The sequence below is a fragment of the Martes martes genome (genome assembly GCF_963455335.1).
Source record: "Martes martes genome assembly, chromosome: 18".
Lineage (NCBI taxonomy): Eukaryota > Metazoa > Chordata > Mammalia > Carnivora > Mustelidae > Martes > Martes martes.
The window spans coordinates 11,811,091-11,835,612 of NC_137906.1; the positions used below are offsets into that span (position 1 = coordinate 11,811,091).

General features: G+C 56.2%; 1 protein-coding gene across 7 annotated transcripts in view; it reads left to right on the plus strand.

The window, feature by feature from the left end:
* Positions 1-7,872: 7,872 nt before the first annotated feature.
* The window catches only part of TNRC18 (trinucleotide repeat containing 18), an 86,761-nt gene continuing 70,111 nt past the window's right edge, over positions 7,873-24,522 (plus strand). For 5 of the 7 annotated variants that reach the window (XM_080830340.1, XM_080830344.1, XM_080830342.1 and 2 more), the window contains exons 1-2: positions 8,939-9,283; positions 11,258-11,690. In XM_080830340.1, coding sequence (XP_080686466.1) covers positions 11,504-11,690 — 187 coding nt within the window. In that variant the 5' untranslated portion in view covers positions 8,939-9,283; positions 11,258-11,503. Of the gene's footprint in view, positions 8,337-8,938; positions 9,284-10,880; positions 11,691-24,522 lie in introns of those variants that run through there. The other 2 variants (XM_080830343.1, XM_080830341.1) reach the window with 2 other exon arrangements.

Below are 24,522 nucleotides of genomic sequence, written 5' to 3' on the forward strand. Positions count from 1 at the left end.
GTGTTGGATGTAGAGATTACTTAAAATCTTAGGTTTTTCTGTCCTTCCTGGGCACGGGGTGGGGTTGGGGGGCGACCCCCTCTTCTAGCACTGTTTCATTGCGTGTGGCCACATGGTTGGTGAGCGCGAGTGACCTACCACTTCTGGGCTCTGGTGGTTGAACCCACCCCCCACCCCCCGCCCCAGGGTGGTGATCTTCCCTTCCCTTGATGGTCTCCCATTGAGCTCCACAACTCGGGTGCCTGTAAGTGGCTAGGGTGCCGTGACGTGTCGCCTGGGCTCAGAGCAAACAACGTGTCAGGGAGAATACATTTTTGTGTGTTGTGCTAAGCCTTTGAGATGTTGGGGGATTTTTGTCCCCCAACAACAGGATAACAACAGACATTTACTGCCTCTCAGTCCTGAAGGCCAGAAGCCCAAGGCACGGTGTGGGCGGGGTGGGCTCCTTCAGGGGCTGTGAGGGAGTCTGGTCCTCGCCTCTCCCTTTGTCTCCTAGAGGGCCGCCTCTCTCTCTGTCTTTTCAGGCTTCCTCCTGTATCTGTCAGTGCCCCCCTTTTATAAGGGCCTGGTCGTATTGGATTAGGGGCCCGTCCTACTCCAGTATGACCTCCCCTTAACCAATGACATCTGTAAGGACGCTGTTTCCAAATGAGGTCACACTTTGAGGTCCAGGGGTTAGGACTTGAATATATGCATTTTGGGGGTATTCAATCTACAACAGGCGGCCTCCCAGAGCAGGGCTGGAAAGGGGAGTGGGAGGGAGAACCCAGACACTTCCAGCAGGAGGAACTGAGTGAGCAGTCCTTTCTGGCAGGGGCAGCTCTAGAAGGTTCTTAAGAGACTCCCTGTGGCCACAGAAGGTGCGGGAGTGCATTTGTGCCTGTGGTGGGGGGCTCCCTCCTGTTCGTCTCCAGGGTGGAGACAGGCTAAGATATGTAGGGAAAGTGGAGGGATGCGGGAAGGGGGGGTGCTGTCAGGTTTGATCTTCAGGATTTGTTTTTGACTTTCTGCTGACTCTAGAAATGGATCCACATGGGGGTGGGGGCGGGAGAAAGGCAGAGCGAAGAGGGAAGCTTTCAAAGCTGTAGCCATGGGAAATGTTTTTATTTTCTGCTTGAAAGAAAATGCCAAAGAAGAATAAAAAAAAAAAAAGGGGAGGGCGGGAGGGAAGGATGGAGGAAGGGAGGTGAGCAGAGAGACACACATTGTGTGTGTCTGTGCATGCACATGTGTTCGAGAGACAGAAACAGAGGCCCTGGGAGCCTGAGGGTGTGGGAGGCTCCTAGGACACCTGGGAAGGTTGGGTGCTGCTGTCCCCGCTCTCAAGATGCCACTGTGGGCCCTGGAGTTGCAGTGAGGAGCACAGAAAGTGGAGGGCTGGGCAGAAACGGGCTGGGGTTGCTTGCTGCCACCCAGGCTGGGCGACCTTAGGAAGACCAGCCCATTTCTCTGGGTCGCGGGGACCCTTATGACCAGTGTATCTATGACAGGGGCACAGAAGCACAGGACAGATCGCGTGTCCTACATGTGCAAATAGCAGCAAGAACACTTACAAGAGCACTCAGAGATTGGGTGTTTGTGTGTGGGTGTGTTTGTGTTGTGTGTTAGACACCAGAAGACCCCGAGGGAGATGGGAAAGTTCCTTGTCCAGGTGTGTTGTGAGCTGGTATCTACAGCGGGTGTGGGGGAGCCCGGGCTCTGCTCTCCTGAAGACCTCTCCTTCCAGCCCTGGAGTATGGAATTTGGGCCCTGCTCCCAGGGAAGGCCTGACCTCACCCGCCCATACCCCAGGCCCAAAAGATGCTGGGCTCGACATTTGTCCCCTCGTGGGGCTTAGTTGAGGGTATTTGGTGCTACTCCTGAGCTGTGCGAACTTGTCTCTTCCCCTTGGGCTTCTTGTCCGTCCAATGGGCACTGTGGTACCCAAGCCAGAGGACTGTCCGAGCTGGCACGAAGCAGGGGCCAGTTTGCATTAAAAGAAATATCCAGCCTGGAAAAGAAGAAACTGGGAGTTGTGTGCCATGGATGGGGAAGGGCTTGGGTATGCAGAGGCACACGGGTCAGGGTAGTGGGAGGGGACAGAGGTAGGTCCCGGGTGGGGGCCACGGCTGGGGTGCACTTTGCTCCAGAAATCTGAGCACACACAGGCCTGGCAGGGGGTGCTCAGAGGTCCAGACAGAGCAGGGGCCAGGCGGCCAGAGAGGTGAGCCCCTAAAGGCCAGGCAGGAGGCAGCCTCCTCCTGGAGCCCTGACTCCCCACCTAGGTGCAGCCCCCTCCTCCCTCAACACACGTGCTGCCAAGCCCTCCATTAGTCACCCTGGCACTGACATTCATAAATCCCATTAGTCACACCCGCACAAACTCGCCTGCAGAGCACACCCAGTACACCCAGACAAAGGAGGAGGCCCCTGAAGAGGCCTTGTTCATCCTAGAACTGTGTGGGCACCCCAAGCACTTAACAGACATGGGGCCCTCCTCCCCCAAAGCAGCCAGCTCCCACAATCACCCCTACCAGCCAGGCACTCCCAGCTCCCCCAGATAACCACCGCTCCTCAATTCCAAACCTTCCCTGTACCCTCTGGGCACACAACGGCCACGGTAACTGCCCACGAATGCCTTTGGCCTCCCCCCTCTCCTGTCTCTCTCGGGAGAAGGGCACCATGGCCCTCTCCCCCTCGGGGCCCGGCCTCAGTGGGGGTCTAACCAGGAAAACCATTCCCCAAGGTCAGCAGAGCTCTTCAGCGGGCAGCCCCGGGAGCTGATTTATTGGCGGTTTATTTGGAGAAACGCTATCGCTCTCGGATTCCGGAGAGGGGGGGAAAAAAAAAAAAACCACACACACACACACACACACACACACACACACACACACACACACACACACACACACACACACACACACACACACACACACACACACACACACACACACACAGAGGCTCGTGGTGGACTTTAACCTTGGGCCGAAACCGCAGCCTTTGTTTTCCGAGAGGCTTCCTGGGGCGCCGAGGCGGGGCTGGGGCCAGGGTGGGAGGCAAGGCCGGAATGCAGTCCTGTAGCCTCTCGGCTCCCAGGCAGCAAAGCCAGGGCTCCATTTCCTCTGGGCCCCACGGAGCCCTCGAAGTCCCTCCAAACAGGCTTCGAGAAATTCTAGGAAGGAGCCGAGGCTCCCACAGAAAGATCGTCTGGGGGCCAGGTTTACCAAACCTTCTGCCAACGGCCTCTGCCGCGGGCCGTTGGAGCAGTGTGTCACTGGCACGGGGAGGGGGAGGCGTCTCCGAGGGGGTGAATGCCTCCCCCTTCCACGGCCGTCCCCGCCGAAGTCCCGAGCAAAGAGCAAAGACCGTTTGGAGGTGCTTGTCCCCGATCGCGCGCACAGCCTGTGCGGCTTCTGAGAGGTGCCTGCGTAGAGGCCTGTTCCCCGCCCCTCTGGCAAAGAGACACACAAGGCTGGTGACATTAAGAGTTATTATTGCAAATGCACCTTCTCTGGGTCTGTCCCCCAGATGCTCCGTGACTGTTCAGGTAGAAAGACCACCGCCCCTACCAGGCGGCCACTAGCGCCCCGCCGATTACTGCTCTCCCCATGGTTGGGGTATTTGCGCCAAAGCCGAAAGCTGGTGGCTGATGTGGGTGCCGACTCAGGGCCGGAGGCGAAAAGTCCAGAGTATGCCTGGCATAGAGGGAGAGATGGGCTGGTGCGGGGTTGGGAGCTGGATGATTCCCCGCCTCCCAGCACCGCTCCCATAGACACCCTGCATGGTCCTCAGCACACCGGAAAAAAAAAAAAAAAAGAATAAAGGGGAAAAAGCCCACCTCCCTATATCCCACGCCGGCGGCGGACTCAGGGCAGAACGATGGCGCGGCATTAAAGCAGGGTCGGCGGAGAAGGGTGGCTGGCTGAACTCAAAAGATGATCTGACCTAACCCTGGTGTCATCCCTTAATGGCGGGGCAATTGGGCTCAAGCAGGTGTCCGTGCGCCCATTCCAGCCTCACCGAACCTTCCTAGGAGCTAGTGCCTGGCTGGTGGCCCTTCCCCAGGCTGCGATCCGGTGAAGCCTGGGCTGCCTGGGGTCCGCCGAATGCAGGGATGGAAGGTGATGGCACTGAATGGTAGAGTCCGTTTCTCTCTTTGGTGAACGGGGAAGCTCCTGGCTTGACTCCCTGCACCGTCTCAGGGACCCCAGGCTGTGACCGGGAGAGCAGGGCCCCCGGTGAAGTCCGGATGGGAGACCGGCCAGGAGCACCAGCGTGTGAGCAGCGGGAAGGAGGTCCCGCATAGAGATTTATGGCTGCATCCAGCCCCCTGTGCACCCAGCACGTCTCCGACCTCTCCGAGCCAAACAGTGGAATGGAAGACCCGACCCGGGGCCGGGGAAAGGGGCCAGGGCCGGAGGCGGAGCTGAGACACGCCGGGATCTGCTGCGGCCCAGCCTGGTGCTTCAGCCCTGGCTCTGCCCACCAAATGAGCGGGCGCTCTTGTCCCTTCAGCGTTCCAGCTTTGGCGCTGCGTCCTCTGGCTTTCTGGAGGGTTGGGACCCCTCGTGGCCAGGCTGGCTGAACCCCAGCTCGGCGCTGAATCGTGGCTGAGCCAGTCCCAGAAAACGGACGGCGAGAATGGATGTCCCCGGCGCAGCCTCTCCGGGTTTTCGCGGTGCCCGGGTCCGGAGCTCCCTGGTTGCCAGACCAGGGACCTGGAAACAGGCTCTTTTAAGCCCCAGATCCGGCCAGGGCTTCCTGAGCCGGCAGCAGAGGCCGGTGAACGTTCGGGGCCCCCTTCACCAAGAAGCCAGCACAGCGCGGGGACATAGGTCCGTCCCGTCCCCCCGTCCCGTCCCCCCCGTGCCCCAGGCGGTTTGGGGTGAGGGGTGGAGGTGGCTCAGGTGTCCTCGTTTACAAAAGGATGCCAGTTTTCTCTAGGGGAAGGGGAGAATGTATGCACGTGGCCAGCAACACTAGGGTTCCAGAAAGCCGGGTTCTGCCCGGAATAGGGCAGCATTGGCCGAGGCTCAGGGCTGAGCCGCAGTGACAAAGGCACCGCCAGGGAGAACCGGGCTCCAAGTTGGCCTGTTCTTTGTTTTTGTTTTGTTTTTGTTTTTTTTTTAAGATTTTATTTATCCATTTGACAGACAAGAGATCACAAGTGGGCAGAGAAGCAGACAGAGAGGGCGGGGAGCAGGCTCCCCGCCGAGCAGAGAGCCCCATGCGCGGCTCAGTCCCAGGACCCCGAGATCATGACCGAGCGAAAGGTAGAGGCCTAACCCACTGAGCCACCCAGGCGCCCCTGTTCTTTGGTTTCAAAACAAAGGGGAATAATTTTGTCAGTCGGTTCGCGTGCACGGAGCCCGACGCCTAGAACACACAAAAGGGCTCTCGGCTCCGCGGCCCACGGAGGCCGCGGACGACCGCGCGGACCTGGGCGGGTTCTCCGGGAGCTAAGGTTTGGGTTGCGAGGCGATTCTCCCCCACCCCCCCCATCCCAGCCGATTTTCCGCCCAGTCAGTACAAAACACACACATATACACACACTGCGTCAACACACTTTTTGGCCGCAGATCCCGCCGGGTAAACATAAGTATGTTGGGGGGGGGGCGGAAGATGGCGGCCAGACCCGGGCGGACCGCGGACCCGGCGCCTCCTCTCCGCCCCGCACAGGGCGCCCAGGCCTGGCTCTGACATCGCAGTATGGTCCGCCAGGGCGGGGAGAGTGCTTCCCCAGCCCCCGAAGCTCGGCAAGGGATCCGAAGAGGTGCCCTACGAATGGCAGGGGTCTCAAAAGGGGCCCGGGCAGCGCCCACTCCTGGGCCTGGGATCCGTTCCCCCCACCCCAAGATGGCTCCCGGACGCTGTTTACCCCACGACTGCGGGGGCACCGGGGCGCGGGCCCAGCGGCGAGGGGCGGGGGACGTGCAAGGACTAGGGTGCGCACAGGTCGGCCGCGGCGGGCAGCCCCTCGGCGGGCAGCCCCTCGGCGGGACCCGCTGCGCTCCCACGCACGCTGCGCTCGGAGAGCGGGCGCGGGCAGGCCGTCCTGGGCACCGCGCCGCCAAGCCCCGGGAGCAGCCGCCGCGTCCCCAGGCCCTGCGCCGGGGCTGGGCTCCGGCGGTGACTAGCGCGGCCGCGGGCGTGAGTGTGTGCCGAGAGGGGGCTGGGGCCCACAAAGGCCCAGGAGGAGGAGGTTGGGGGAGGGGGGTCTCGCCTGCCCCGAACCGCGACCCTAATGAAATGCAGGCTCGGTTCGCCACGCAGACAAGGCACATACTTGGAAAATGCAAACGCCATTGGCAAATGCAGGGCAAACAGGCAGAATTTTTATTAGCAACTAAATGATTTATGGCGCACATACCCCGCCATCACAATTACGGCGTCTTGGAGCATCCAGGGGTGAAAACATTAAACATTTATAAAAATAGGCCTCTTTTCCCCCAACCCTCAAGTCCTTTGTATTCCCCACCTCAACTTTGTCAAGATACATATTTTTTGCCTGAGCTATGCGAAAATTAAATAAAAAAAAAACCCCACACAAAAAAACCCCATTCCAGATCCAGGGCGGGGATAATGGGGTGGGGGATCAGGGTCTGGGCTCCGAATATTGGAGGGCAACCAGGGGGGTGGGGAAACGATGGGGGTTCAGGCGTGGGAGGGCCTTTTAGGAACCCGCAAAGGCCTTCGGATAAGGCTCAAGGATGCTCGGCGCCTACCGGGGCTGCGCCCCCACGCACAGACCCTTCCCCTGCCTCGGCTTCCAACAGCCCCACGCAGCTCAACTGCATTTATTTTATTTCTGCAGTCAACCCCCTCCCCCAAGGCACACAAGACACAATACCTCCTTTCTCTAACCCCCCTCTCCTCTCCGTCTTTGCTGCTGGCCGTCCCGGGGCCGCACTGGGAACCTCCCGCCGCCCCAGCCGCCACTGAGACCTGCGCGCCCTGCTCCAAGCGCGGACACCGCCGCTCTTCCCCTCGGCTCCGGCTATTTTCGTTCCTTTCTTTACTTCTCACTCCTCCCTCCTCCCCCTGCGGAGCTACAGCTTCCAAAAGAGGGCAGCCTCGAAACCAGCGCAGAGGCTCCTGGAAGGGCAACTTGAAACTGCCCTCAAGAGGCTGAACTTTTTTTCCTCAAATTTATACTAGAATTAAATTAGACACCCCCAGTTCGCTTTCTCCAAGCCTATCCCCCCTCCCCGTTTTCTTCTAAAAGTGGAGAAAAGAAAATAGAACAAACGGGCGCTAACTAGCTAATTTTTCCCCCTCCAGAAAAGTTGCTTAAAAATGGATTTAAAAAAAAAAAAAAAAAAAAAAGACCCAGCGATGCGAAAACGCTGAGTCCGCAGCGCGGGGCGAAAGAGCGGGCTTCTCTTGTTTTAATTAAAATCTAATCACCGCGGTTGCTCTCCGAGGCAGGATCGGCAAGGATTTCTGCCCCTCCAAGCTTCCATTTGAGGGTACGTAATGCCCAGCCGGGCACGGGTCCCTGCGGGGCTGTAGAGAGGGTGCGGGGCCCCAGGGCTGCCCCTCCGACCGCGTCCGCAGTCCTCGCGCCCGCAGCCAAGTAGGTAGCCGCGGGCAGCTCCCGGCGACTCAACCCAGAAAGGATTTTGCTGAAAGCGCAAAATAAAAGTACAAAGTCTGGGGGATTGGGGCTCCCCTCCCCCTCCCGCCGCCGCGGCCAGCCAAGCACTTTTTGGGCTTGGCTTCTGCTTCCTCTGAGCTCAACAGATTTTTTTTTTCTCCCGGTCTCGCCCTCCCTGGAGGGGGCGCGGCGGATGGAAGGCGAGAGAAGACCCCAGCCAAGAGGTTTTTAATATTACACTTTAATAGGTTTCAGAAGGCCCCGTGGAGAAATGCTAATAGGCTGAAATGTCAGAATCGAGAGGGAGTCAGTTCGCGCTCAGCCGATCTAATCCTTTTTTCTGCTATGATTTTTGGGGGGGGGGTAAGGGGAGGGGAGCGCCCACGCAAAGAAAGGCTTTAGGGAAGGGCGCGCGGTGCAAAGCGCCGCGGCCCTGGCCGGGGCCGAGCGGGGGGCGCGTCCCGGCCCGCGTTTCTATAGGAACCCCTTTTAGAAGATTAGAGACTCACCCGCTACCCGCCGCCGCGGCCTCTCCAAAATATTAATCAGTAACCATCTGACACCGCGTTTCAGGGAGGGACCCGCAGGCCGAGGCTCGGAAAACGGCCTTCACGCCTGCCCATCCCACCCAACCGCGCTGCCGAGGGAAAAGGAATGAATCGCTGCTTTGTTTTAAAAGGGGGAGTTAAAAACAGAAAAAGCAGCCCTTGTCTGTTTTGGCGTCTCCACCGCGCGTTCTGGAAGGCGCGCCCCAGGGGAGGTAGGGGGCCAGGGCCCGGGCGCGGGGTGCAGCCCACCGGGCTCCAGGCCCTTCCCGGCTCGCTCGGCTTGTCACCTCCTCCTGCGAGCAGGAAGCTGACAGGCGGCCCATTAAACCGCGCCTTGCAAAGCCCTGGATTGCGGCGACAACCATCTTCCTCTATTTTGATCACTCAGCCTAGACGCCGGGGGAGGGGGTAGGAAGAGGGAGGAGAGGGAGGAAAGGGGGGGGTCCAAGCTGGTGGAGGGGGAGGGCTGCCTAGAAACGGCCGGGAAAAATTCTCACCACCAGTTTTGATCATTCAGCCCCGCCGTGGGGAGCCTGGAAACTGCTGGAGCCCCTTGGTCCGTAATTGGTTTTATAGGAATGGCTGAGGGCCAAGGTGTTTACATGCGCGTGATTGGCGGTGCGCGCGGCCAATAGATGGAGGCCGGGGGCCGGCCGGGGGGGGGAGGCGGGCGCCCGGGAACAATGCGTGTTTCTTCGCCGGAGAGTACTCCCCTCCCCCCGCCGCCCCCTCCCCCCTCCCGCTGGCTTTTTTTTTTTTTTTTTTAGATCCAGCGAGAGGAACTTGAAAGGGGGGTTGTGTAATGTACCTTTTCCAATCCCGGGCTGTATATGGAGATTTGGGATTCTTTAAACCGGCGCTACCTGGATTTTATTAAAAAGCGGGGAGCTCGGCGGGAGGAAAGCTGGCTTTTCCGGGGGCTGCGGGAGCCGGGCCGCGGGAGGGCGGAGGAGTTGGCGCGCCGAGCGCTCGGCCCGGGGAGCGGTTTTCTACCAAAAAAAGGAAAGGCGGGCAAAAAGTGTGAGGCGGCTGCGGGTGGCGAAGGGGAGCAGCAGCCGCGGGATGGCGGGCAGCACGGGCGCCTAGCCGCGCCGGGAGCCGGGGCCACCACCGGAGTCGCAGTCACCGGAGCCCGGAGCCGGGAGCCCAGCCGCGCCAGGTACGCCGCCGGGCCGCCCGTCCGTCCCTGGCCGGGCGCGACGGTCTCCAAACTTCTCCGGCTGACCCCCCCAACCCGCCGCCCCCTCGGGGTGCGCGGGGATATCCCCGCAGCTCTCCGGCCCCCAGACCTGGATCGGGGACCGGCGTCGGCGAGGTGGGGGCACCCTGGGAAGGGTGGGGGCGGGCCATGGTGCCTCGGGCGCCCACCTGAGCCCTCAGCCCCGCTCCAGCCCGCCCAGCCGAGCTGAGGGGCGTCGGTTCCCTTCTCGGTTCCCGGCAGGCGGCGGGGGAGCCAGGGACGCCGAGACGTTTTCGATTATAGGCTGTTTTTAATTAAAAGCCGGAATTCAGCCATTTTAACTGCATTTAAGAGGGGGAGAAAAGTAGAGAGAACGCAGCGGAGCCCGCAGATGGCCGAGCCAGCTTCTCGACCAGAGCGAGGGTGTTCCGGGGGCCTTCACCTCGACTTCCCCAAAGTGGGGCGTCGGGGCAGCCTCCGAAGCGCTAGCTTTTAAAAAGAAAGCTACACAAAGAACATTTTAAAAAAAATCACGGAAAGCTCATCGCCTCCTTAAGACATGTATCCTCGGATGTGGCGATCTTAGATTTTTCCAAAGTAAACGCGGATCTGGTAACCAGAGCCTGATGGGAGTGAGCGAGGGAGGGAGGGAAGGGGGTGTTTGTAACCAAAACCGGGTTAAAATAAGCACCCTTAGCAAAGTTGGGGAGGGAGGCTGGAGAAGGAGACCGGGGGGGTTTGCGGCGGAGGGGGTCTGCAGTTCGGGGGGCTGGGCGCCGGTCGCGGGGCTCAGGGCGGGCACCCGGAGCTGGTGGCTTTGGCGTGGATCGGCGGCTCTAGGAGCGCTCGGGCCTCCCAGAATCCGGATCCGAACTGCTGCGGGCAGACGGAGAGCGAGGGCACGGTTGGCTCCAAGACCCCCTCCCGCCCCCATGGGAATCGGCAAAAGACAAATCTTTTAAACAAACAGCTTTAAACTGGAACTACAGGGGGATTTACCCAACGCTGGGGGAGGCGCCCCTTGGTCTGCCCGCGTTGCGAAGGTTTTCTTTGTAGATTATTTTTGGGTTGGGGGGGTAAGCTAGGGTAGGAGCAAGACCCTCGAGCCCCTTGCTTCCCCTCTGACCGCCCCCCTCCCCCCAGATCCCCCGCGCCAGGCCACGTCCTCGGGCCGCAGGATTCCCAGGCCAAGGCGTTGGAAAATGAAACCAAATCTTGTTTTGAAGGATTCTTTCCAGTCCTCGGGCGAGAGTGCCACGTCTCGGGTCCTCGTACTCAGACTCTGCGACTCACAGTGGCCCGAGGGGGGCGGCGGGAGGAGGCACGGAGTCTCTTTAAAAATAATAAACCGGCTTTGCACCTTCTCTCCCAAAAAAAAAAAAAACCCAAAAACAAAACAACAACAACAACAACAACAAAACGCTAATTGGTGGCTCAGGGCGAGCTTAGGGAAAGCAGACTCAAAAAAGGCAGGCCAGAGGCCAAGAAGGTTAAATATTAAACTTTCCGGATCAGATAGTGACACAGGGTTTAGGGAGAGATTTCGAACTGCTCGTGGAAAAGGTTTCACGGTTTGAAACCCTGCAGCATGTGACGCCCAGGAATCAGTCCCACTTGGGAGGTTTTGTATTTATGCAGCCGGGGCGCGGCTGAGGGGCCTTCCCCAGTTTCGGGAGGACCCGTGAGCCGCCGAGCCAGTCTGGGCAGGGGCGCAGCGCGCCGCCGGCCACTTCCCGAGCCGAGTGCCCGGGAGCCTGAAGCCTCCGGAGGAAGGAACATGGATTTTTACTTTTTATGGAAAAGGGGTTACCCCCGATTTCATTTCTGGCCACCCGATCCATAGTCCCCGACCCCGAACGGCATGACGACTTTCTGAAACTTTGTTTTTCCCCCCCTCCTCTTTCCTCCCCCCCACCCCGTTTCTTCTGCGGCCCGTCTCCTCTCCCTTCCAAGACGCCGTGTGCGCCGCCTCGCGCAGCTCCGCCTGGCCGCCCGGAGGGGCCCCACCGCCGGCCGCCTGTGCGCCCCGGGCCGCGGGCCCGCAGCCGAGCGCAAACCCCGCTGGCCGCCGCCGCCATGCACGCCGCGGAGCCCCCGCCGCCCGAGGACTCTGGGACTACGCCGAGGCCGAACTTTTAGGTCCCACTGAGCGAGGCCCGCGGGCCGGGTGGGGGGCTGGCTGCGGCACTCCCGCGGAGGATGGATGGCCGAGACTTCGGGCCCCCGCGGTCCGTGCACGGCCCCCCGCCGCCGCTGCTGTCCGGCCTGGCTATGGACAGCCACCGCGTGGGCACCGCTGCGGCCGGACGCCTGCCCGCTTCTGGCTTGCCCGGCCCGCTGCCGCCCGGGAAGTACATGGCCGGCCTCAATCTCCACCCGCACCCGGGTAAGTGCCCCGCGCCGTGGCCGCCCCCTCCGGTCCCCGCGGGATCCTGGGGAGGGAGGCCCGGGAAAAAACTGCTCGGCCTGTTCTGGGCGTTCTCGGCAGGGACGCGGCACCTCCCTTTCCCTCCGCGGGTCCACGGGAGTGAGGGCAGGCTCAGCTCCCCAGGCCCGGGACAGAGGCCAGTCCCGAGGACCCGGCGGAAACGGGTGCGCGGCTGGGTTGCTTTCCTCGGTGCGCCGGTGCCCTCCCAGAGCACACGCGTCTGCCGAAATCCGAGCCACCGGGGCGAAATCCCGGGGCCCTTGCGGCTCCAGCCCAGGCTGGGGTTTTCAAAATCTGGGCAAGAAAAGAATAAACCAGCTCCACACCCTTTGAGACATCCGTTCCCCGAGCTCGGATCCTTTTCTTGGCAAACGCCCTTGCCCGGCGCCCGTGGGCCCCGGTTCCGTTCCAGCTCCTCCACTCGCACCGCGCGGGGTCTCCGGGCACCCCTCAGCAGTGGGACTGTGGGGAGGGCGGAGATCTCGGCCTCCGGCCGGCGGGCGGACACTTGCGGGAGGAGAGCGGCTGTCCCAGAACTCACACCCCGGCAGGAGCGCAGCAGCTCCGGCACCAGGAACCCGGTGTTCTCCGGCGGGCGCGCGGCGCGGTGGGGCGCAGAAACTGGGCCACCGCCATCCCGGAGCTAGGGGAAGGAAGCGGCGTGGCAGCGGATCTGGCCGGCCCCGAGCGGCGGAGGGAAAACCTTGGGTCTGACATGGAACCGCGGGAGGAGGTGGCGGAGAGGGCCCGGAGGCCTCTGCCATTTTCCGAGAGGGCTGCTCAGGCTCGCTAGGGATGGCACCCGGGCAGGAGAAGCTTGTCCTGAGCTGGCCGCGGCCGCTGCAATCGGGCAGGGTGGAAACGGAGACCAGGGGACCTCCAGACCTGCCGCCGAAGGACACCCGGTTCCTCCTTCCTGGCTGCCTCCAGCTTCTTCGCCAGGCGGCTTCCTACGCTTCACTTAAAAAAAAAAAAAAAAAAAAAATCCACTTCTCCCACTCCCAGAGTGTAGACTGGGTGTCTTGCGATTTCTCGGGGGAGCCGCCGACTCTGCCCTCGGAGTTGGAAGGGACGCCTCTGGCCTCCCTGGCCCTGTCCCACCGATCGTGCCCGCTCGAGCGAGGCCGTGCTCGCCCGGTTTTGCCTCTCTTTGATTTTTCTCATGGAACTTTTCAGGAACCGGAGTCCCGGGGCTCGGCGGGACAAAGGGCCTTTGTGAAGCGCTGGGCAGGGGAGGGGCACTCGCGGGGCGGCGAGCGCATACATCCCCGCCCGCGGGGGCGCGAGGACTGGGTCTTGGCCTCGGGGGCGCGTGTGTCCCCCCCCAGGAGCTGCGGCCACATTTCTGCCCAGGGGTCCGTGACCAGGGCTACGATTTTCTCTCAAATGTGTGCTGTGGGCGAGGGAGGGGTGCCGGGATTCTAGAGGAGGGGTTCGGGCGGCCCTGGGTTACAAAGGGCCGCTGGGGCCATCCCCTTTTGCGCGCCCCCAGAGGCCACGGTAATTTTTGTGTTCGTGTGTCTTTTGAGCTCATCCGGTCACTCAGTCCTGAGAGAGGGTGGTGAGGACCAAGTTCTTCAATCTGGGAGTCAGAGCCTGGATCTTCCTGGCTGGCCTTCTGCCTTCCCCTGGCCAGGGAGAGGGCGCCCCATCTCGAGTCTGGTTCCTGCCTGACCAGAGGCCAAGTGCCCTAATGAGCACCAGTGCAAACAGCCCCTATCAAGGGGTGCCTGAGTCTGCCTGCAGCGAGCCAGGGCCCCGGCGGCAGACCACCTAACGCCCATGGGGTTGATGGGGAGGCTGAGGCAGGAGGTGACTAGCAGGCAGGAGGAGGAAATCAAGCTGGACGTGACTGCAGCGGCCTGTCTTCAGGGCCTCCTGCTTTAGGAGCTGCCTGACTTCTGCGTGCTTGGCCGCTGAGGTCATGGAGGAAGTAGCAGGCAGGCTCTGGGAAGAGCTAGCTGGCTGGCCTGTGCTCACCTGGGAAGGAAGGCCCGGAGGGCGCTGGTGCTCCCCCTTACTCCCACCACCGTGAGTGGCCGCTGGGAGACCCTGGACCCTAGGCCAACGCCTAGAGCCCAGCCCTGTGCTAATCCCATTAGCCTGGAGGTGGAGAGCTGCTTCTCATTCACTGCTTGGGTGGGGTGGATTACAAATTCCTCAACCTAGCACCCCTCCCCCTCTTTCTTTGCTGGGTGCAGGTGCTAAATTTTCTCTTTGAGGCGCTTCTCCTACTTGGCTGTCAGCAACTTAGGTCTGGCCAGCGTTATCAGCTCTATCTTTGTTTGTTTTTGTTCTGGGAACCCGGGAGAGGCTGAGCCTTGTGCCCTGGGTCGCACAGCAAGGCAGTGAGAGGCCGGGTTATCTCTGGACCCCTTCCCGGTCTGCTCTGCTGAGTAGGTGGGAGTGCCTGCGAATCCAGCCCTCCTAGGCAGAGGGAGTTGCCGGAGAGCTCTGGGCTGGGCTGTGACCCCATGCAGGCAGGTGTTGACGGGGGTTGTGGTGAGTGAGGATGTCCAGGAGAAGATGCCTTTCCTGTATCATGGGTCTAGGCTGAGGGGTTCTGCCCTTTCCTGGGCAGAAGAGGAGGTAGGTCATGAATGAAAGCTTCGGTTAGCCATTACTTTTCCCATAACCTTGAGTATTGTTGTAGCCAGTGAGCCCTTAAATGTTAGCAGGAGTCAGTGAAATGGACAAGTAAGTGACAAGCACCTGGTAGGCTTGCCTCTCTGCTCTGGGGTTGGGAGGCCTGGACTTGGGTCCTCCTCAGGCTGCAATTAAAGACCTATTAGCAGGATTTTGTACTTGGATGTTTATTCTCCCTGCCCCCATTCCTGGGGCTGGCTGGGCCCTGGAAGATACATGAATGGGGGGTGGAACCCAGGGATCAGTATGGAGAGAGAGGCCATGCACTTTGGACTGGCCAGTGGACAATAGGGAGGGGGCCACGGGCCTTTTCCCGGGTGCATCAGCTCTATCTCTGGAATCCAGCCTGTCGGCCTACTGGGATTGATTTAAAGAGATTAATCAGTGGGACTGGCTGGTGGAGTGATGCGATCAAGAGATAAAGGAGATGTGCTGGGTGCTTCCTCCTCCAGCCCGAAGCTCGAAGCTCGGCAGAGGTCTGGGGGAGGTTCTGGACTCCAGAGGGGCCTCCCCAGCCCCCTGGCTCTCTGAGTCTGCTCGTTCTTTGGCTGTCAATCCAAGCGCTTCCTTTCTTGTTCAAATGGTTTAGCAAACCATTTCCAAGTGCGTCCCGCATGCCAGGCACTGCTCTGGCTCTGGGAATCCAGCAATGACCAGACAAAAATCTTTGCCCTCCTTGGAGCTCCCATCCTAGTGTGGGGGCTGGGCAGTGAGCGCACAAATCAGCGAAGGAAATAATTTTAAATAGAGGCTGTGAAGGAAAGAGTATGCCCGAGGTCTGTTTGAGCTGGAGTGAGGGGCTCCCAGGAGGGAGGGTCGCTAGGAGCAAGGCAGTGGGCGGGGGGTGGGGTGGGGAGAGTGACGAGCTGGGGGTAGGGCAGGAGGGGGACCCTGCAGGTCCCCGAAGGCCAGTGTTAAGGTCTTGGAATTTCACGCTGAGGAATGAGAAGGCAGTTCAGGGTTTTAAAAGGAGGTAGCGATTCGAAGTGAGGGATGTTTTACAGAAAGGGTCTGGACTCTTAAAAAAAGTGTCTGTGGCATATAAGACAAAGGAAGGCCAAGAACTGTTCCTGATTAAAAGACAGAAAAAAATGTGACAGCAAAAGGCGACGTATGGCCTGCGATTGGATCTTGGATCAAGGAAGAAATTGCTCTAAAGGACATCCTGGGGGCAATTGATGAAATTGGAGTATGGGCTGTAGATTAGCTGATAGTATCAGATCAATAGTAGGTCTCATGAAGTTGATAACTGTACAGTGCTTTTGGAAGAGAATGTCCTTGCTTTTTAGAAGTAAGAACGCTGACATGCTTAGGGACAGGGGATGCGATGGCCACCGCTGACTCAGGAATGGCTCGGGAAGAGAAAAAGTAGTATCTGTAATTTATCTGTGTATGGGAGACACCGATAAATCACAGACACCGGGTAACATAGAGGGTGAGAGAGTTCACGACGGCTGGACCTGGGGAGGGTCATATGGCAGGTCATTGTGCTAGTTCAGACTTCTCTTGGAGTTTGAAATTATTTCAGAATAAGCATTTCGCAGAATTAGTCTGGGTTGCCAGCTGGAGGCTGTCTGGTAGATAGTGGTGAGGAGGCGGTTGGGGAGGTGACAGTGACCGGGGAAGGAGGATGGAGGCAGCCAGGGTTTGGGGGCCTGGGAGAGGCTTGGGCTGCTAGGGTGGATCCGGAGGGGCAGAGAAGGAGGACAGAAGCTGGATTTGGGGGGGGGATGTGCAGGAACAGATCTGGGGAGAAGGTGGTGATTTTAAGCATTCTTGATTTGGAAGTGACCAGCTCGGGGGTGGGAGCAAACTTAGCTCCCTTCTGGTCACACGGAGCCCTGTCTCCCATCCCTGTCCTCGACTTCCCAGCCCAGCTTTAGTGGGGGGGGGGGGTGTGGGAACTGGTGTCCAGACAGGTCTTGGGCCTCCCCAGGGGCTGCTGGGAGCCCTGGCCCGCGGTCAGTCCTCATGAGTTAGTGAACGTGAACAAAACAGCCTCGCCGTGCACCCTCACAATCTGGCACATTCTGGGCCTTCACGAGCCATCTGAAGATTCCGCCCGGCATTCTCCAGGTTGGCCTAGGGAGGGGCTGAGGTTAGATTGGAGTCTGCCATCTTGTGCCTTTTGCACGTACTGGGTGTGAGGATCATTCTCTAAGCCTTGATTTTCTCATCTGTAAGATGGGGCCATTTGTGTTACTCAGTGCGTTCAGTGGTTGTGACGTTTGAACGAGCAAGTCCCTTTGAGGTACGTAGCCTAGGCCTGGCCCTCTGCAAAAGTTACAGTAAAAGTGATTGCTGTAATTACTGTTATCGTTAACTGATGACTCAAGCCATCAGGCTAACAAGTTAATTCCTTGTTCTAGGCGGGTCCTCTCCAGGGGCTTTTGGAATAGTGTATATGGATGGGCCTTGGGCTCCTGAGACTCCCAAGGTCCCAACCTGAACCCATCAATTTAATCTCTCTCTTTTTTTGTGGTGTAACAGATACATTGTAATACGCTTCAATCCGGAGTGTTGAGAACATTGCATATTTCCAAAATGAGAACATCCATGTAACTACCAACCAGCTCAAGGTCAGGATGGTTTCAGCCTCCAGAAGAAGGCTCCCTCATGTTTCCTCCTAGCGACTATCAGCCCCGCCTCCAATATCGTTCTTATTTCTGCTACCTTAGATTCGTTTTACCTATTTTTGAACTTCTATCAGTGGAATCACACAGCAAGCCCTCTTTTATTTCTGGTTGGTCTCGCTCCGCGTTTTGTGTGTGAAATTCATCCATCTTTGGGTGTGTGCAGTAACTGATCTCTTGTTGTAGAGTATGATACATAAAAATAGCACCATTTATCCACGCCTGTCGATGGACACTTAGATTGTTTCCAGTGTTTGCAACGGGTAGTGGGGTTATGAACATGGCCTTTTGGTGCACGTACGTACACGCTTACTGTTTGGAAATAATATCTAGGAGCAGAATGCCGGGTCACAGGGTGTACGTTCAGTCTTAATAGTTGTGGATTTCCTAGTGGTTTGCACCATTGTCCGTTCTAAGTGGTAGTGTTTTGGTTACTCTGTGTCTTTGCCCATAGTAAGACATTGTCAGTTTCTTCAGCTTCTGTTCATTCTGGGGGTTGTGTGTTAGCATCTCATTGTGTGTGCCTTTTAAAACTTCTTTCCTCTTTTATTTTATTTTATTTTTTAAAAAAGATTTTATTTATTTATTTGGCAGACAGAGATCACGAATAGGCAGAGAGGCAGGCAGAGAGAGAGTGGGGGAAGCAGGCTCCCCGCTGAGCAGAGACCCCCTGATGTGGGGCTCGATCCCAGGACCCTGGGATCACGACCTGAGCCGAAGGCAGAGGCTTTAACCCACTGAGCCACCCAGGCGCCCCAAATAAATAAAATCTTTAAAAAAAAATAAAATAGGGGCGCCTGGGTGGCTCAGTGGGTTAAAGCCTCTGCCTTTGGCTCAGGTCGTGATCCCAGGGTCCTGGGATCGAGCCCCACATCAGGGGTCTCTGCTCAGCGGGGAGCCTGCTTCCCCCACTCTCTCTCTGCCTGCCTCTCTGCCTATTCGTGATCTCTGTCTGCCAAATAAATAAATAAAAAATCTTAAAAAAAAAAAAGATTTTATTTATTTATTTGACAGAGAGAGATGACAAGTAGGCAGAGAGGCAGGCAGAGAGCCTGATGCGGGACTCGATCCCAGGACCCTGCGATCATGACCTGAGCCAAAGGCAGAGGCTTAACCCACTGAGCCACCCAGCTGCCCACCTCTTAATTTTTTTAACTTTTATTGGGAAATACTCTTCCTACTATAAAGCTCCCCTCCTTGACAGTGTGCAGTTCTGCTTTATGCTTAATATAAACCTTAGGGTAAAAGTTCCGCCTCATTTTAAATAGTGTTACAAGGATTATGAAGAAAACCAGCCATCCCCTGCTTCCTGTCTCCCTAGTCTTGATTCCCTAATTTAAGTCTTTTGGCTATTTCTTGCGGCCTTTTCATCCCTATTTCTGTGTAATAACTTGCTTCTGCTGCTGGTTATTTTTCTCTGTTGACGTGTGTGGAAGATGGAGGTTTCCCACGGGCTGTCGAAGTCTGAGTCTTTCTTGACCATCCCATTTATTAGTGTGAGACCGTGGGCAAGTTTCTAAGACTTCTCTGTACCTTAGTTTTCTCATCTATAATATGAGGGAAAACAATAGTTTCTATTTCATGAGATTGTTGTGAGGATTAAATAGTGAAGAACACGAAAAACATTTAGAACAGTATCTTTAATATAAGAAGCCCCTAGTGGGGTTCCTGGGGGGCTCAGTCTTTAAGCGTCTGCCTTTGGCTCAAGTCACGATTCCAGGGTCCTGGGATTGAGCCCCTCATCGGGCTCCCTGCTCGGCAGGAGGCCTGCTTCTCCCTCTCCCACTCCCCCTGCTTGTGTTCCTTCTCTCACTGTGTCTCTCTCTGTCAAATAAAAAAATCTTAAAGAAAAAAAAGAAGCACTTAGCAAATATTAATCTTGTTTTATTGCACCGACCCCACCATGTTTATTTTTCTTATACAGTTGTGTTTAAACCAGGCTTACTATTATGGCTTTGGCCTTGTAAATATTGTCCACATTTGAGTCAGGTAGTATAATGAAATTAATTTTTTTATTTCCTGGAGTTAATTGCCTTTAAAAATTTTTTTCTGGAATATCTCAGAATCTCTTTCTTCCAGTCTCTTAGAGCACTTTTCATTTGGTCAAATCTGCATGAGCTGCTGCTTTTTTTGGAGATTTCCTTCCCAGGGTTTCCCATCTTCCTGTTCCAGTGTGGTTTGCTTGATGCTTGGGCCTGTTGTGGAGCCATTGTCCTTCAGACTCCCTTTCCCTTTCTGCTGTGTTAGACCTCCTGTTTCCTGACTCCCTTGCCTGCCTTTTTCTCTGCCTTACTTCCTTGTTTTGGTGGAGCACATCCTTCAGTAGTTTTCTGTGAAAGAATCAATCTACGGTAGGCAAGTTTTTTGGAGACCTAGGATGCCTGAGAATGCCTTTCATCCTACCATCATACTTGGCTGGCGTTTCGGAAATAATTTGCCCCTAATATTTTGAAGGAATTAAAGATTTTATTTATTTATTTGACAGAGAGAGAGAGAGAGAGATTACAAGTAGGCAGAGAGGCAGGCAGAGAGAGAGGGGGAAGCAGACTCCCTCCTGAGCAGAGAGCCCGATGTAGGGCTCGATCCCAGGACCCTGAGATCATGACCTGAGCCGAAGGCAGAGGCTTTATAACTCACTGAGCCACCCAGGCGCCCTTGCATCACCTTTTAAATTCCAGTGTTACTAGAGTGTGATGCTATTTTGATTCTTGACCTTCATTTGTGAACCTTTTTTCTTTTTTTTTTTTAATTCTTTTCTAAATGCTTAAAATCTTTTAGAACTACTGAAATTCATGCTTCACCGCTTACTGGCCATGTGGTCTTGGACATGCTTTAGGGGTGTGTGTGTGTGTGTGTGTGTGTGTGTGTAATGAGGAATAATGCCTACCTTTTCTATGAAGACTGAATGGGCTTATACACATAAAGCCCAAAACATTGTTTGGCACAAAATAAGCCTGGTAGGTAGTTAACACTGTTACTCTTTTTTTTTTTTTTTACTGTTACTCTTCTTTTCATAGCTGGTGTTCTGATATTGAGCATGGATGTGCCTTACTCTGGGTTCCTTTGCCATTTGCTCTCTTGGGTACTCCATAGGCCATGCTGATCTGGAAACAGGTCCCTCAGGATGAATTCATTTTTGTAATTTTTTGGTATTAACATTAATTCTGTCAGTATTTTGTAATTCCCTTCCCACCACATTTGGTGTTCTCTCTAGTACTCCATTTGTTCGGTGTTGGATCTCCTAGACTGATCACCTACTTCCCTTACACTTCACTGTTTTCTCTCTCTCTTTGTTTCTTTGCTTTCTAGGAGATGGTCTTAACTGTTTTCTAATCTTAATATTTTTAGTTTCTAGGAGCTCCTTATAATGTGGACATTCCTCCTTTTTTTTTTTTTAAAGATTTATTTATTTGACAGAGATCACAAGTAGGCAGAGAGGCAGGCGGGGGGAGGGGGGAAGCAGGCCCCCCACTGAGCAGAGAGCCCTTTTCTTTTTTTATAATTAAAAAAAAAAAAGTTAATGGCGGCACCTGGGTGGCTCAGTGGGTTAAAGCCTCTGCCTTGGGGCGCCTGGGTGGCTCAGTGGGTTGAAGCCTCTGCCTTCGGCTCAGGTCGTGATCCCAGAATTCTGGGATCGAGCCCCGCATCGGGCTCGCTGCTCGGCAGGGAGCCTGCTTCCTCCTCTCTCTCTCTCTGCCTGCTTCTCTGTCTACTTGTGATCTCCGTCTGTCAAATAAATAAATAAAATCTTTAAAAAAAAAAAAAAGCCTCTGCCTTCGGCTCAGGTCATGATCCTGGGGTGCTGGGATCGAGCCCCGCATCGGGCTCTAGCCCTGCATTGGGCTCTCTGCTCGGCAGGGAGCCTGCTTTTCCCTCTCTTGCTGCCTGCCTTTCTGCCTACTTGTGATCTCTGTGAAATAAATAAATAAAAATCTTTAAAAAAATAAAAAAAAGTTTATTTATTTCAGAGAGAGAAAGAGCATGTAGAGGAAGAATGAGAGGGAGAAGCAGACTCCCTGCTAAGTGGAGAGCCAGACATGGGGCTTGGGACCATGACCTGAGTGGGAGGCAGACTCTTAACCCGCCGAGGAATCCAGGCACCCCTCCTCCTCCTCCTCCTCTTCTTCTTCTTTTTTTTTTTTTTAAAGGATTTTATTTATTTATTTGAGAGAGAGAGAGAGAGAGAGAGAGCGCATGAGAAGGGGGAGGGCCAGAGGGAGAAGCAGGCTCCCCGCCAAGCAGGGAGCCCGATGCAGGACTCGATCCCGGGACTCCAGGATCATGACCCGAGCCGAAGGCAGTCACCCAACCAACTGAGCCACCCAGGCACCCATTCTTTTTTTTTTTAAAGACTTTTATTTATTTGTTTTAGAGAGAGAGGAAACGCCTGTGGGTGAGTGGGGGAGGGGCAGAGGGTGAGGGAGCGAGAGTGTTGAGCCAACTCCACACCCAGCACGGAGCGTGATTTGGGGGGGGGGCGGGGGTTTGATGTTACAACCCTGAGATCATGACCTGAGCTGAAATTAAGAGTCAGGTGCTCAACCGACTGAGTCACCCGGTGAGGGTGGTCTCCTTTCCATTCCTGTCTTGGTTTCTTTTCTCTCCATTGTAAACCGCATGGCTGTCATTTCCATGAAGTTCTGGCATTTGGGAAAGGGTTTGTCATGACAGATCTGTGTTGTCCCGGCTTCTGGGATCCAGCCCACTCCCCTTCCCCTGGCCCTGGTGCCCACATTCCTTGGTTCCTGCCATTCCCACTCAACAGGACTCCTAACTTTTGGCCCTGGGGTCCTAGAAGGCCTTATTAGATCTCGGTGAAAGGGAGGGGAAAAATCAGTGGGGAAGTCCTCTGTAAGTGCTGTCAAGTGAGAAGGGCCGGAGCCCTGACCCCAGGCTGGGGTGGACGCATTTGCATATCACCGTGAGGGCTGCGGCCTTGACCCCTCTGGGCTGCTCTGGGATTCCCTTTATTTCGACTTGAGTACCTACTTTGTGGGCTGGGCTTCTGGTTGGGGCCAGGCGAAGTCCCAGCCTGCCGGGGTCCCTGGAAGTGAGACTGGAGTTCAAGCCAGATCGGCCTTCTCTGGTGTTGGGGAGCTGGAGAATGCCTGCTGGGGTCTGACCTCCTGGGTGGGTGGGTGGGGGGTGTTGGGGTTGGCTTCCAGCAGGACGGGGAGGGAGGCCTGGTAGGCAGTGGCTCAGAGAGGGAGCTGGAGGAACAAAGCCCAGTAGCTGAAGCTGGAGGGGAGGCGAGCTGGGGAGGGGAGGTGGGGCAGGCCCAGCGGGACTCCTCCCCTCCTGGGAAGGCCCTGCTGGAGCTGGTTGATCTGGCCTGGTGGCTCCTGCCGCTCCCAGACCTCTGCTTGGTTGGGGGGAACCTCTACCGCTCAGGACTCTCACGGCTGCCTCTGTCACACTGATGGGAGCCCGGGGACAGTGGCAGTGGCCCAGCCACAGCATCAAGAAAATGTAGAGAAAGCCGTCCGCCCACCATCCCAGCCTGGAGCTCTGTCCATCCGCCTTGCTCACCCACATCCCAGCCCTGCAGTCACGGCTTCTTTCCTATCCCGCTGCCTTCGTTTTACTTTAGAGGAAAGTAAGACCCAGAGGGGTTGTGGTACCCCCTCGAGGCCACACAGCTGGGAAGCCAGGGGATCTAGAAGTGAGGCCTGAGCTCTCTGCTGGCAAGCCTGGGGTTGAGGAGAACTAGGTCCTGGGTAGGAATTTTTCTTTCTTTTTCCTCTCCTGCCTCATTTTCATTTATGTACTTGCTTCAGTTTGTGCGGATTTTCTCAGTGTGAGAGTTCATAAAAACTACTCAATGTGATATTTACTTTGTTAAGGTTCAGATTGGTCTCTCCCCCTCCCCCTCCCCCCGACCTTTCTTCTGTGGATATTTGTTGTTGGGGTTTAAGATACACAGAGAAATGGGCACAGATCATAGATGTACGGCTGTTATATTTTTCCCACAGCCTCCCCCCTCCCTCCACCCACATAACCTTGGGTCATTTCCCCCTTCCCTGTCCCCAGGTGACCCCATCGAACCCCCAGAGATTTGAGCTGTCTGTCCACACACTTCATGTGCGGTACGAGGAAGTGTGCAGTGTATGGTCTCGTGTGTGTCTTTTATGGTGAGACTTTCCGTGGCCCTGGTCGGGGGCGGGGGGGGGTTGTCTCCTTGCTGGAGGTGTTCCTCGCGTGGTGATGTCACAGTGTGCTCACCCAGCTGTTGATGGACGTTTGGGTTGTTTTCGGATTTCAACTGTTCCTGGTGGTAAGCCTCTTAAATTTGGACGGACTCTGCTCATTCCTGCGCCTCGCCCTTGGGTGTATCCCCGTGGGGGCAGGTTTGCACGTTCTGCCAAACTGTTCTCCAGAGTAGCTGGACTGTTTACGCCTCCTCCCCACGTGTATTAATGTTTAATATTGTCCCACATTCGTTATGGACCTTAACCCCTCTTAATTCACATCTCCTCCCCGGTTTGAGAGGCTGAGTACCAGGGCACCGGGAGCACGTGACTCGTAATGTCGGGATCATGGGTTCGAGCCCCGTGATGGGTGTAGGGATTACTGAAAAATAATAAAAAACCCCAGAGAGGCTGAGTCGTCATTTTCCTGGCCATTTGGATGCATTTGCCACCTTCCCGGTGCCCATTTCTATGTTCTGTTGTCTTTTTCTTACTGATTTGTGGGGGTTCTTTATATATTCTGGATACAAACCCTCCCCTGGTGACATGATGCACAGATCTGTTTCCACGGGGTGGCTTACCTTGTCCTTCTCTTAATGGTGTCCTGGGATGAATAGACACTTCTCATTTTTTTAAAAATTTCTATCTTTAGATAATAAGACCAGAGCAAGTGGGTGGAGAGGCAGAGGGAGAGAGAGAGAACCTCAAGCAGGCTCTGCGGTGAATGCTGACCCCAGCACAGGGCCCGATCCTACGACCCTGAGACCATGAACCTGAACCGAAATCTGAGTCAGACGCTTAACTTTGGAGCCGCACAGGCGCCCCTGGACATTTCTTGTTCTAGTGCAGTTCTGTAGAGCAATCCAGCGTTTTGGTTTGTGTTTTCTTACGGTTTGCAAGAAACTTTTGTTTGCCCTCCAGATGTGAAGGTATTTTCCAGTGTGGCTCTTCTGGAGGCTTTCCTGTTTTTGCCTTTCGGGTGGAGACCCACAGTCCACCTAGAATTGGTGCTCACGTGCCGTGTGAAGTTAGGGGATCTATCGTGGCTTTTCCCGCAAGGATGTCCACGCTGAGCAGCCGCGTGTATCGACGGCACCATCTTTCCTCTGCTTGTGTACTTGTGGGGCTGTTCGTGGACCGGCCTGTCTCAGGTCTGCTCGGGTACCCCTGAGCCAGTGGCACTCAGGCTTCCCTCTCCTGGGTGTTACACTTTTGGGTGTTTGATAGCAATGATCTCCCACGTTGTTCTTCATCCTTAAGTCAAGGTTGCCTTGTCTCTTTTTGACCCTTCCTGTGTGTGTGTGTTGTTTGTTTGTTTTAAGA